The sequence below is a fragment of the Geospiza fortis genome, unplaced genomic scaffold (assembly GCF_000277835.1).
Source record: "Geospiza fortis unplaced genomic scaffold, GeoFor_1.0 scaffold284, whole genome shotgun sequence".
Lineage (NCBI taxonomy): Eukaryota > Metazoa > Chordata > Aves > Passeriformes > Thraupidae > Geospiza > Geospiza fortis.
The window spans coordinates 342,153-356,663 of NW_005054508.1; the positions used below are offsets into that span (position 1 = coordinate 342,153).

A 14,511-nucleotide genomic window follows, 5' to 3' on the forward strand; every position below is an offset into this window, starting at 1 on the left:
TTCTTCACAAGGCTGGGGTAGGCTCCCAAACATCTCAATTTTAGTCAAGGTTTCTCCACACAACCTTGTCAGCTCTCAAACGTCTCGTTTTTAGTTGAGGTTTCTCCACAAGGCCTGGGCAGGCTCTCAAACATCTCCATTTTAGTCAAGGTTTCTCCATGAGGCCTAATTGAGGTTTTTCCATGAGGCCTGATCAAGGTTTCTCCACACAACCTGGTCGGCTCTCAAACGTCTCGTTTTTAGTTGAGGTTTCTCCACAAGGCCTGGGCAGGCTCTCAAATATCTCATTTTTAGTCAAAGTTTCTCCATGAGGCCTGGGTGCAATCCTTAATATCTTGTTTTTAGTCAAAGTTTTTTCATGAGGCCTGGTTAAGGTTTCTCCATGAGCTTGGGTGGGATCTCAAACATCTTGTTTTTAGTTGAGGTTTCTCCATGAGGGGCCTAATTGAGATTTAGTCCATGAAGCCTGGTAGAGCTCTCCAACATCTCATTTTTAGTCGTGGTTTCTCCATGAGGCCTGGTCAGACTCTCAGATATCTCATTTTTGGTGATATTTAGGAGCAGAAGCTCCAGTTGAAGTTTGTGACTGATCAACCAAGCTCACTGGGCCAAAGTCCTCAGCCAGATGTGAAGGTCTGAAGTAGAAAAGGTGATGGTTTTTTGTGTGGTGGGTGACATGTGCCCTGGTGTGTTGGGGACAGAGAAATTAACACATTTAACTGATTTAAAGAAATCATATATTTAACTGTTCTGAGATGTGTGGTTTGGGGTGGTCACCGAAATATGGTTTGTACATTGCTTTGGGTCCTGTATCTATGGGAGATTTTCATCCTGGGAAGCACTGGGACTCAAAAAAGGAGTTTGTTGACAAAATTTGATGCTGTTGGGCCCCCTATTCCTAATATTGCCCATTTTCAAGATAAGTTGGTCTCATAAAAATCCAGACACTCCTGAAGAGAGCTTGCATTGGGTATTTCTCCACTCAAAGAAATGTCTGTGTCCATTCATTGACATTCTGCGCAAGATGAGGGATTTCATAAAATGGGATAGCTGCCTTTTTTAGAGCAAATCTGAGTCAATCACGAGATTTGTAGCTCTCCTGTGGGTTACCTAGAGCAGATCATGGAGACCTATCCATGTCTTATTTTCTCAAACCTGCTGTGTGAGCATTCTTACCCCTTTGGCGCTGGGATTTTTTTGCTCACTTCAAGTAAAACTGAAAATAGAAGTAAAGGGAATAAAAACCCCTGATATTTTTATAGAAACTGTTCTTACTGGACAAACAGAAATCTCCAGGGGAGGCCCCTGATGGAGGGCTTTAAAGAGAGGAAGAGCTTCACTTTTGTTCATTTAGATTGGAAATGCTATTTTGTGAAAGAGTCCAGCTTTTCTGTATGCTGAAGGACAGGATGGGAGGAAACAGCCTCATCAAGCTGGGCCAGGGGAGGCTCAGCTTGGCCAGCAGCAGGAGTTTCTGCATGGAAAGGGTGCTCAGGCCTTGGCAGGGGCTGCCCAGGGAGCTTTGCAGTGCCCAGCCCTGCAGGTGTCCCAGGAAGGGCTGGAGGTGCTCTGGGCTGGGGACAAGGTGGGAATGAGTTACCAGGTGGACTCCATGGTCTTTTCCAGCCTCAGTCATTCTGGGATTCTGTGAACTTTTGCCAAAACGCTTCTTCAGAGATCTTTGATGGTACCAGAGGTACCTAAGGAGCTATTGCTGCTTCTCAAGTGGGGCTAAAAGCAAGAGCCTTGTTTTTATTTCCACTTCCATGTGCCCTGAGTGAGCTCTTGGGCACTTTGCCTGCCAAGGATGGTGCTCTGACACTGGGCAGGTAGCAAGAATCCCATTAGAAGGGTGAAGCACATGGATGAGCTGATTTGTGTTAGAAAACAAGGATTTAAAAGCAGGAGGGCTGCTAAAGGGTGGGAACAATGGGTTGATTCAAGCAAGAAAGATTGTGTGTGGAATTAGCTGTGAAAGAAATGGCTTGGAATGCATAAACATGAGAATGTGGGTGGTAAGGAGGGCGTGGAAAGAAGCACCAGTGAGGAGCAGGTGAAGCAAAATGAAAGCTCTGGGCACTCAAGGAGGGACTAGAGGAATGTGATTGGAATGTTGGAACAACTTGGCTGAGATTGGAGCTCAGTTTAAAAAAGAAGAGACAAAATTCACTGAAGTGAGAGGCAGCTTTGGGTGCTGTGAAGCTCAAATTTGTGCTCCTTCCATTCCTTTGGAAGAGTTCTGGGTGGGAAGTTTGGGAAGAGTCATGCATGGGAATGGTTAGGATTCATGGGTGGAATGTTTGAGAGGACTCATGGGTTGGGAAGAGCCATGTGTGGGAATGATTGGGAAGGTTTAAGGGTGGAATTTATGGGTTGGAAGGTTGGGAGAACTTGTGGGTGGGAATTGGTTACAGCAGCAGGACTGAGACTGATTTCTGCAGTTGTTGGTGCTGGTGGTAGTTGGTGAGCAAGACCAAGAAGTGGCCTTTTAGGGAGCAGGTTTATCATGTTAAATTGCCCAGAAATTATATAAAAATGCCATCAATGTTTCTAATGAATATGGATCACCTGTTGTAAATTTAGAAGGCATTAGCCCTGTATTTTCATTAATTAGATTTTTGGGTGCCTACTTGAGGGGGGTCTGATCCCAACACCTAAAATCTGACCCTTCCAAGGAATTTCAGCCTGGATGGTCAAAAATATGCATTTTAAATCTTCTCTCCAGAAACACCCACCATAAGCAGTAAAACTCTGCAAGTTTGTGTCCAGGTCTCCTCCAGACATTTTTCCCCTCCCTCTTCCCACTCTGGCACATGAAAATGGGAAAAGCTGGAGGTTCTGTTATCAGTCTGTAAATGATAAAAAGGTTGGGTGTAAAGATAAATAAACAAATTCAGGTCAACACAACACCTTTGAAAAAAAAATGTCAAGCTTAACCAAATTTGAGGATTTGGATTAATTCCCCTGTTTTAGCTCCAGTCCTTGCTTGTTTATACTTACTTTGGGATTGGAAGATCTGATGGCCAGTGCAAGTCATTTTTGGGGTGATTTTGTCCCAAATTTGGTCTGGGATAGAATACCCAATACCTCCAGCTCTCCTGGTCATGGTTGAAAAATCCAAGAGACATTTATCCCAAGGGAGATGCAAGAGAGTTGGATGGGAAGCTCTTGGCATCCCCCAGCCTGCTGTTGGTTGAATTTGCAAGGGCAGAGCGTCTGGGATGAAAATTCCAAGGTTTGGGGGAGGTCTAAATATCAATTGAAAGTCTTGATTTAGAAAATATTTGGGTTTTTTGGTGATGTGTAAATGCACATTGCTTTTGATGGGGTGACACAAGGGATGAAAGTGTCCTAACAAGTTTAGATGCCAGCGTTGATAAGATGTGACGTGAATTTAGCAAGGGCTGTTCCACAAAATAAGGCAAAAATGGACAGATTAAACTACTGTAATAGCAGGAGAAAAGGAAAACCTACTTGCTGAATAAAACCCTTGCTAGCAAAGCTGGAAAACCACCAAAACCACCAAAAAAAAAAAAAAAAAAAAGGGAGGAAAAAAAATTTTATACCAGACTTCTTATTACAGTTTAGTTCATGTAGCTTATTCCCTGTTGGAAATTCCTCTGTCTCGTTGATGTGCTAAAAATGGATTCAGGCTGTGAGGATAATTCATCTGGGCACAGGCTGGCACCAGCACAGCCAGAAGAAAAATGGGCAAGCCACAAATGCTTCCAGTTTAATTATTCTATTCCTTACCACAGGACAATCTTTAAGTCACAGCCAATGTCAAGCTGGGATAAAAGGGGTCCAGGGTGATGTTCTTACAAAGCTGCCAAAATATGGGCTGGAGAACAGGCTCTGCTTTTATTTGTTCATCTTCATGTGGTTCCTTTCCCTCTTGCAGACTCACTACGAGAGTGGAGAGTACATCATCCGCCAAGGGGCTCGAGGGGACACCTTCTTTATCATCAGCAAAGGAAAGGTGAGTTCACACCTTCCCAGGCCAAGGGGCTCCCAAAATCCTGCTCCAGCCCCTCTCTCTCCCCTCCTGAGGCACAAATGTGCCAGAACCTGACATTTAATGGAGCTCCTTGGCTGGGTCAGGAAAGGAAGAGTGGCCTGAAGGGCTGAAAATTAAATCCCTTTCTGGTTTGCACATGTGCTCCCAGGCAACACTCTGGGGTGGAAACTGTTGTTGAGTCTCTGGGCAAAGGACCATGAAACTCGATTTCTTTGAAATAAATCCTACTCCTAAATACTCCATGATTTTTTGCTAAGCATCCCCCTTCCAAGGCTGGCTTTCAGGCTTCATTCCCATGGCTCTCTCTTCCCAGCTTCTCCAAATAATAGAAAGGCAGGGATCTCGGAGCTCTCTCCATAGGGAAAAAAAAGGTCTAAGTTTCTCTTCCACTGCTCACAGGGAAAATATTTTTGACCTCATTTCCCATAAAATGCTGGTGGGATTTTATAGACCAAGTTTTTTTTCCTTATATTCAACAATTATTTATATTTTTTTAGCCTGCTTAATACACTTGAGAGACACTTGGCTTCTTTCCACATAGCAGGATGGAGATTTTGGAGGGAATACACAGTGATTTCTAGCTGCCAACTCGTTTTCCACCATCATCTTCCACTTTCTGGGAGCCAGTTTTTCTTGTAAGGCAAAAAATGGTCTTTTTCAGATCAATAAGAGTGTCTTGGAGAAGTTTTTGAAATGAAGTTAATCATAGCCTGCAGAAATCCAAGTTAGTTGGTTTGATGCCCTTTCACTTGCCCTTCAATCAAAAATACTGATTGTCCATACTCTTTTCTCAGAGTGTGGACAATCATGAGCCAAGCTTCAAATCCTTTCTCTTTTGCCATTTTTTCATGGGGAAAAATATTGGGATGGTGCATCTCCCTCCCACATCTACATTTCCCTCCCACAACGAGTGTTTGGAGTTGTGTTGGCCACAGAGGCTTTTGCCCCACTTGGTCACTTGGTGGGTCCCACGCCTTCCCAGCAGCACAGAATCCTGGAAAAGCCTGGGTGGAAGGGACCCTAAATCCCATCCAGTGCTGCCTCTGCCATGGGCTGGGACACCTTCCACTGTCCCAGGCTGCTCCAGCCTGGCCTTGGGCATTGCCAGGGATCCAGGGGCAGCCCCAGCTGCTCTGGGCACCCTGTGCCAGGGCCTGCCCACCCTGCCAGGGAACAATTCCTAATTCCCAATATCCCATCCAGCCCTGCCCTCTGGCAGTGGGAGCCATTCCCTGTGTCCTGTCCCTCCATCCCTTGTCCCCAGTCCCTCTCCAGCTCTCCTGGAGCCCCTTTAGGCCCTGGCAGGGGCTCTGAGCTCTCTCTGGAGCCTTCTCCTCTCCAGGTGAGCACCCCCAGCTCTCCCAGCCTGGCTCCAGAGGGGCTCCAGCCCTGGAACAACTCCATGGTTCCTCTGGACTCATTCCAACATTCCCCAATCTACAAAGAAATGTAAAAACCAAATCCCAGTTGTTGGCCTGCAGCCCTTTACCCTCCCCCAGAGGATGGAGAAGACCTCCCATGGCCTTGGCCATTGCTCCAGAGCCCTGAGCTCCTCCTGGAGCAGCTCCTTGGCTTTGTCCCTGGCCTCTGCTCCTTTGTCTTGCTGTGACAGCTGCAGGCCAGAAGAGGGGAGCTAAAATAAAACAAGACACTAGGACTTGCTAAAAAATTCCCAGACTCTCAGCTGGAGCCTGATGGCTTGACAGAAATTCCCACAGGGATAGTTAAATCCTGCCCAGTTTTCTCTTCCAAGCTTATTGCTTTGGAAAAGAGACACCAGTGGCTGATGGGTGGATGGAGCTGGAGAGAGTTTAATTTTAATGCCTGGCTTAGAATGGATGTAATAATTAATCCATGCTAAGCCTTGGATAGTGGCTCAGCAGTGAAACAGGGAATAAATGACAACAAAATACAGGATTTTAGAGTCAGTGTGTGCTGCCTGGCACCTGCAGAAGCTGGAGCACATCACCTCCCATGTCCTGTGGTAAAACTTGACTCAGGCAGCTCAGCAAGGCAGGAAAATGCTGGCAGCAGCTCCTGGGAGCACACCTGCAGTGTCTGCAGTCAGCGTGAGCAGGATCAGGGAGAGCTCCTTGGGGAATGTCTGCCATGCCTGTCACGTCACAGTGTCTGGAGTCACACAGAATCATGGAATTGTTTGGAATGAAAGGACCTTAAATCTCATCCAGTGCCACCCCCTGCCATGGGCAGGGACACCTCCCACTGTCCCAGGCTGCTCCAAGCCCCAGAGTCCAGCCTGGCCTTGGGCACTGCCAGGGATGCAGGGGCAGCCCCAGCTGCTCTGGGCACCCTGTGCCAGGGCCTGCCCACCCTGCCAGGGAACAATTCCTAATTCCCAATATCCCATCCAGCCCTGCCCTCTGGCACTGGGAACCCATTCCCTGTGTCCTGTCCCTCCATCCTTTGTCCCAGGTCCCTCTCCAGCTCTCTTGCACCTTGACACCCTGGAATTCTGCTCTAAGGTCTCCCTGGAGCCTTCTCTTCTCCAGACTGAAGTCAGCAGAGATAATTTTACATTTCTGAGCCCATCACTCCTCTCAGAAATGCTGAGAAAACTTCTGCTCTGTTTTCTTCCAGCCCATCCTGCATTGATAATTCTTCTAGGACCAAATTCCTTTTTTTCCTTCTTCCCTGTCAGCTCCACCTCACCCCACTTGACCCCACTCCTGAGCTCCTTTAGTGTATTTATTTTAACTTGTTTCCTCAAGTCCTACCAAGCAGAAATCAAAGTGGTTTCCAGCCATGCTGTGTGCAGGAATCTGTGGGATAATAATGGGTGGAAATGGCTCATTCCCTTCTGCTTGGGAAGTGCTGCTTGCACATCCAAAGGCAGCATGGGCCTTGCTGTGTCATTTCCCACCCTTTTCCCTTTAAAACTCACAATGTGGCACCACTTTTATTCAGGTTCTCTGCTGGAGGCTGGCTCAGAGCTTTGAACATTGTAGAAGTCACTCTGTCCTAATCCCTGAACACTCTTTGCTTGGGATCAGTGGAAGTCATGGAAAAAGGGCTGAAATCTGCGCTGAAGGTCCCTCTGTTTGTCCAGAGGTGTTCCTGGCTCATCCAGCCCACATTCCCTGCCCTTCCATGAGTCAGTGCAGGTGTTCAGCACCGTGTGCTGCTCATTAACCTCTCAAACCCACTGGTTCTGCCACCCCTTAAAGAGCTGGGACAACGTGCAGACCACAAATTTAATTTAATAGGGAAATTACACCAGGATATCACTGAACCCAAAAAGATGTGCCTGACATCCCACCTTTTAGCTTTGGGAATTTCCATGTGCAAATGCTCTGGTTAAAAAGATGGAAATATTTGATTTCTGCTCCAGCTGGATTTGTCCCCTCCCTAAACTAGAGAGAGAGCAGAGCCACACTCCATCCTGTAATGCCCCAAACTGGACACTTCAGTTGTGTCCCAGTGGTGGTGATTCATATTCTTCCTGTCCTTTCAAGGAACTTGGGAATGCTGGGAACCATGTGGAACAAAGTTCATGGAAGCTTAGGCCATAGATGATAGATAAACAGCAAATTTTTGGAATTTTATTTTCCCGTGACTGTGCTTGTGCAGCTAACTCCACGTTTAGAGTTGGAAACATTCCCAAAAATCCAAAGCTGTGTGTTTTTGCAGGAGTAGTAGGAAAAATCACTGCTCATTTTCTTGGATGGTTGGTTGGGGGTGCCAAGTGAAGAGTGCAGGACTCTGGGGAATTCCATGGCTCCCAGAGGAGACTTTCCTGAGAGATCCAGGAGGTGACAAACTCCCCTCTGCACGAAGAGGTTTTAGCTGTTAATTAAAAGTTCCCTGAATCCTGTGGGGTTTTGGCTTTTCCACAGGTGAACGTCACCCGGGAGGACTCTCCCAGTGAAGATCCCGTCTTCCTGCGCACTCTGGGGAAGGGGGACTGGTTTGGAGAAAAAGCCCTCCAGGGGTAAGTGCTCCTTAGGAAGTAGTTATTGAATTTTGATATTTTCTCCAGGATTTTTGCAGCTTTCATGTGGTTCTGGCTGTTTGGGAAGAGATTGGGAGTGGATTTATTTTGGAGTCACTGGATTTGTGCTAGAAGGAGGCCCCACCTCAGTGGGAAATGAGCTTATTCTGCACTTGAGCAGCCAAATGTAGACCTTCCCTTGCTTGTGGACATCAAAAATTAGTTTATCTTTGTGTTTCCTTCCCCAAACGTCCATTGGAAGCTCAAAGAGTTTGATTTTTGCAACTCTGGAGTGTTATTCCTGTATGGAAAAGGATAATTGTGGTCGTCCTGATGGAGTGGATGGCTGAAAGTTTGGGGGGTTTAAATTGCTGTGCTGTATTTATATGGGATTTTGGAGGTGGAAATTGGATGTGAGCGAGCACTTCTATATAAACATTTTCCTTTGGAGATGAGCTAAAAGGAGAGAAGTTGCAAATTCATATCCAGGCTATAAAAATAGGCTTAATTAAGGCAAGAATTCGGGACACTCATTCATCTTCATGGATAAACATATTTTCCTAGGGGTTTATCTGGGTGCCAGAGCTCTTGGGTTTTTTTTGGGACGCTGTGGTAACATGGCCAATCCCTCCTCTACCACCCTTCTCCCCAGTAGAAGATGGCAGAATATTTGAAGGCCAAATTTCCTGGCACTTCTTGCCAGCCAGAGATGTGTTGAGCACAAACCTCAAGTCTATGAATCTCTTCCTTAATTACAAAATATTGTAGTTATTGAACAAATATCCTGATTTTGATTCCATCCCTACACAGCCCTGGTGACACAGAACATCCCCATGGGTGGGAATTCCTTGATATTTCAAATAGAGTAGTTTGAGATCAGTTAATTTACAATACTTGGCTGCATAAATTTGAATACTCAGTATAGAAATAGAAACTTAATTGTCGAGAGGACGTTCTCAGCATGCAGGGAAAGCACAATCCTGCCATCCTTGGAAGTGTCCAAAGCCAGGTTGGACAGGGCTTGGAGCAGCCTGGGACAGTGGAAGGTGTCCCTGTCATGGCAGGGGTGGCACTGGATGGGCCCTTCCAACCCAAACCGTTCTGTGATCTTTTTTTTTTTTTGCTAGAGAATTCCTCCAGAACCATCCTTCCTGTTTGCTGATAATCACAGGAGTCTTACAGGGAGATTTAAATGGAATAATGTGAAAATATTGCAATGTAAACATTTGGCAGCTCAATAAATTGCTAATTAATGAGTTTCTGTGAGGATTGTGTGAGACATCCCTGTTTGGCCACCTGGGAAACCTTTAGGATGATTCCACTGCTGCAAAATACAGCTATGGCTGAAAGCTTGGGATAAAATTGGATTTTTACTCTATTTTCTTTCCTTTTTTATCATTAATTAATTGTTTTAAAACTTCACCAGGGCCTTAGCAAGACTTGAAATCCCAGAGTGGTTTGGGTTGGAATGGACCTTACAGACTAATGGACACTGTATTAAAACCTGATATATTTTGTGTGTGCATAGAATAAAACAAGAGCTACAAATCATTTCTTCATTAAGATAGAAACTAATGCAGAAATGCAGCCTAGCAGGAGCTGGGATAACAAATCCCTCCCAGCAATATGTCCCTGACAGAGCCATCAGGGACTGATGTGCATTATCCCATTTTCCATGCTCACAGCAGATGGCACCCATTAGTTCCCAGTATCCCATTGCACACTGGCAGAGCAAGGCATGAAATGATGATCCACATCCTCTCCCAGGCCCCTCGTACCTTCCTGGCTAATTGGAGGCAGCAGATGGATAATTTGCAGTCTAGCATGACATCATTTAGGGTGCTCCACAGTCAGGTGTTGTTTTCTTCATTGCAGTAAAAACATTTATTGTGTAACAACATTCATAAACATAGAAACATAATATAAAGATTTATTATAAAGCAGTAATTATTTCTGTCAGCATGGAAATAAAGTGTTGTGGTGTTTGTGAGGTCCCCAGGATGAGGTGAGAGATGAGAATCTGACTCCAAGTTTTTAGAAGGTTGATTTATTATATTATGATATATACTATAAGAAAATGCTATACTAAAGAAAGAGAAAGGAGACATCAGAAGGCTTAACAAGAATGAATAATTAAAACTCGTGACAGACTCAGAGAGTCCGACACAGCTGGCTGTGATTGGCCATTAATTAAAAACAATTCACATGTTTGGATAAACAATCTCCAGGGCCCACGCCAGAGGAGCAAAACATGGAGAAGCTGAGGCTTCTCATCTTCCCAGGAGAAAAATCCTGGCAACGGGATTTTTCAGAAAATATCATGGTGTGACAATAAAGTTCCTTCAAATCAGCACGGGGAGAGAACTCAGTGCATCTCAGGTGCTGAACTCAGTAATAACTCAGTGGGAATAGCTCAGTGTGGCTCAGGTACTAAAACTGGCTGATAAATTAGGGGGTGCTGCCCTGCTGGCTTCACACAGCTGGATCTTGCTCCAGAACATCTGGAGCACAGCACAGCCCCTTCCAGAGGGATGCTTTGGGAGCAGCCATCCATCCCACTGGATGGAAAATGTAGTTTAAGCCTGTGGCAGGAGTCTTGAGGCAGAAAATGATAGGGGAAGGAAAGAGGACAGAGAGCAGATCTTTAGGGAAATGAGGGTTCTGAGCACCCTGGGATAGTGGAAGGTGTCCCTGCTCAAGGCAGGGCGTGGAATAGGGTGGAATTTAAGGTCCCTTCCAACTCAAACCAGTCTGGGGTTCCATGAAGGCCTCCTTCCTGCTGCATATTCCATCATATTTTGCATTTACACAGGGCTAGGGGGTTTGGGTGATGTGGGTTACATCTGGTTTTGGGATTCAGGAGGAGTTCTGGGCCTGGAGCAGTGGACAAGGGCAGGGGGGCTGATGTTTGGAGAGCTGGTGATAGAGCAGGAGAGGGAGGGGTTTGATGGAAATATTCATAGTTTGGTTCATAAGGCTTTGACCAAACTGGCCAAGTGTTGAGGTCCAGCTGGGATTTTAAGGTGAGTGCTTTGCTTTTTAAAAAAGGGGCCCTAAACATTCCTGGGCAGTGGCAAAACAGGAAGAATATGGGTGAGTAGCCCAAGCTAAAGCTGAGCCAGGGCCTCCATAACATGTGTGTGTTCATTGGATATATTTATGTATAAATATAAAGGTGTATCCTACTGAGAAAAGCAATGGGAATATGGATGATTTAAACCTACAGGAATAGCACAAAGTTATAACAAACATATTTCATGTTTTAGCATGAGAATGCCAGCTGGTTTTAAGACTGTTTTTTATGGCACTTCTAGGAGGAGATTTTTAATGCTGATTTTTTTCTGAAAACTGCAGAATTTGTTCATTTGCCCTGTGGGCTGTCCTGGAAAATAAGGAAGATATTTGCTCTGTGGGGAAGGACTTGGGGAACACCGAGCTGTGCCTGGGCCAGCAGAGTACACATTTTTTTGATTGATTCTTTGCAAAATGTGTTTGTGGTGCATAGGGTGAAGAAGGAATTGTGGTCTTTGGGTTGTGCAGGAGGTGCTGTGCCCTGGTGACCCCAGCAGTGATAACTGAGCTGTTGGGACTGATTTATATCTGTTTTTTTGTTGCGTTCTTGATGATCTGAAAATGAGAATGGTGGTAGCTGTTCCTCATGGGACAACGCATCTGCTTCCAAGAAAATTTGTGCTATTTCCCATTTATATCTCAATCTCTGGTAGTTATTTTCCCTGAGTTACAGAAATCATCTCTACCTGCCTCAAATCCCTGGGGCATGATTTGTGCCCTGATAATTTCCTGGAACAATAAAACAATATCCATGGATATGGGTAGGAATGTCAACAGGACAATTTCTGTGCTGACCATTGCAGAACCTGATACCATATTTCCCACCAGGAATAGTGGGAGTTGCTCTGATGGATGTTGACATCAGTAACCAGAAAAGCATGGGAATGCACATGGGAAATATCAAATCAAGAATAATCCAATCAGGATTGCAGCTGGTGATGTCAGAGCTCTCTTTATTCAGAAGTTAATGTTGGTGCTGAATTTAACGCCAAAAGCTTTTTAAAAGGCTGAGGACAAGACATCAATAGAACTAGGACTTTGTTCCTTCTCTTATATATAGAGGGTTTTTTTCTTAGTCATTCTCCTAAAGTAATTATTTTTTATTAAAGCTCTATTAACTCTGCAAGAGGTGCTGGGATCACCCCACTCCTGCTCCTCTGCTCCCTGCTCTAATTCCCACTTTCCGTGGACTAATCTGACCTTTCCATTGATCCTTTTCCCAGGGAATAACTGAAAAACTCAGTGTTTCTTTAAAAACTTTATAACCCAAACCTAGAAACCTTTGGGATGCCCCACCTTGCTGCCCTGCTCTCTGCTTTTTTGTCCTCGCCAGCTTTTTTCATGTTTCTTGGCTGTCCTTTCCCCCGTTTTCCCCCGTTTTCCCCCGTTTTCCCCCGTTTTCCCCCGTTTTCCCCCGTTTTCCCCCTTTTTCCCCCTGTTTTCCCTTGTTTCCCCTTGTTTTCCCTTTTCCCCTTGTTTTCCCTGTTTTCCCTTCTCCCTTTTCCATTTTCCCTTTCCTCTCTGCAGCTTTTATGGGCTGAATCCTTTTCCAATGTCCTTGAATTGACTTTCTCAAAAATAATAAGGGTTATATTCCATTTTCCTGGGACACCTTCCTTGCCACCCCCTGCTCCCACTAAAACCTTCCCATCTGCTGCCCTATGAACCTCATGGTCCTGAATTTTCCAGGGAAAAGAGAGTGGAATGGAGAATTGGAAATATTTGTCACTCTGGGACACAGAGGCAGGCACACTAATGTAAATGTGGCAGGAATTTCATCTCAGGGTGTTATTTCCAGAGGTATATATATGAATAAAAGATATATTAATCCTATAGGATAAAATTAGGAAAATACCATTGTAATTCCTATGTCTTCAGGGAGAACCACAGCTCCTTCTGTTGCAATCTATTTGTTTTTGGGAAAAGGCATCCAACCACCAAAAAGTGTTGGGAAAGGGCTTGAGAAGCAGCAAAATTCTGGTGTAGGAAAGCAGATGGAATTTGTGATGAAAAATGGGCTGTGTGGTGTGGAAGGACAATAAGGGAAAATTCCCTCCTGGGGTATTTCCTCTTGGCATGAAGCCTTTCCTTGGCCACAATGCTGAGACATTCTCTATTCCCAATTTGGAAGAGTAGAAAAGGGAATTAAAAGCAGCCATGGGGTAGGAATGCAGTCCAGGATAATGCAATTTTCCAGCCAGGAGCTCCATAGAGATGGAGATGTACAAATGTAGAGACCACCATAAAATGGAAGCAGTGCTTCAAGTGTTGATGTGCAGGAGAATGAATAAAAACCACCCCAAAAGAACAATAAACCCAACTCTGGCAAGTTTAGAAGCATTTTTGCCACCCCTGTTGCTAAATAATGGGGTTTTTTTTCCATAAATGTAGGGTGGTTTTCCCCTGTTTCCCAACACCTGTGCTCTCTGTGTATTCCATGGACTGTGGATCCGACACGTGGTCTCCAAGGACCAACTGGACTTTTTGTCATCCATTACCTCAGATGCTTTTTACACTTCTTGCAAGCACTGGGTGATCTCAGAAGATCTTTCAGCCTTTATTTCCCTTTCCCTCCAGGGAGGTGGGAGCCCTGCTGGATTTAGACCCATCCGTGATGGATTTAGATCCATCACCCTGAGGCTCAGGAAGCTTTTCCAGGTTTTGGGCAAGCTGTTGGCAATTCCCTGAAACAAAAACCTCCCAAGAGGCTTTGTAGGGTGAGAGCTCCGAAGCTGGGACAGCTGCAAGTGGGGAGGCAAAGTGACACTGGGATGGTGTCACCATCTGCTCCCCTCAGGGCTGGAGCTCCTCCTGTGGCAGCTGGGCCTTGGAGCTGATTGATTTCCTGAGGACACCCCATGGCAAAAATTCATTTTAATGGTGGAAAATGTGGCCTGGCCCCAACACCCTTGGTTCGAGCAGATGGAGGGGGTTTGTGATTGCAAAATTGTGGAATTTCCATCAGGCCCTTTGTGGTTTGTTTAATTCCAGTATTGCATGATGGATTTGCTTCTGTTTCTCCAAGTCGGGCCCTTCTCCCAGGTACCACGCAACAGGAGATGAGGAAATGGCCAGGGGAGGTTCAGGCTGAGCCTCAGGGAGAATTTCTTCACCAAAAGGGTTGTAAAGCATTGGAACAGAGTGCCTAGGGAAGTGGTAGGATCCCCAAAAAGAAGAATTCTGGCATGGTCTGGAAGTGTCCAAGGCTTGGAGCACCCTGGGATAGTGGAAGGTGTCCTTGCACGTGTCAGAAGGTTGGAACAAGATGAGCTTTAAGGTCCCAATACAAACCATCCCAGAATTCTGGGATTTCCATGATTCTGGCCCTTTTTTTGCCAGTGTATGAAGGAATGAGCTGGAAAGGACATTTCCCAGAGGGCAGAGCAAGATGTGGTGGCTCTCACAGCATCCTGCTTGGGAGCACTGCACTGGCACTCCTGAGGAACAGTTTATTTCTGCTTTTCCAGCAGGA

The 14,511-nt window shown here is 45.5% G+C and overlaps 1 protein-coding gene across 1 annotated transcript in view; it reads left to right on the plus strand.

Moving 5' to 3' along the window:
- The window catches only part of PRKG1 (protein kinase cGMP-dependent 1), a 286,803-nt gene that overhangs the window by 188,401 nt on the left and 83,891 nt on the right, over positions 1-14,511 (plus strand). Inside the window, exons 5-6 of the mRNA XM_014310283.2 lie at positions 3,902-3,979; positions 7,873-7,967. Of these exons, the coding sequence (XP_014165758.1) occupies positions 3,902-3,979; positions 7,873-7,967 (173 nt within the window). The remainder of the gene's footprint in view (positions 1-3,901; positions 3,980-7,872; positions 7,968-14,511) is intronic.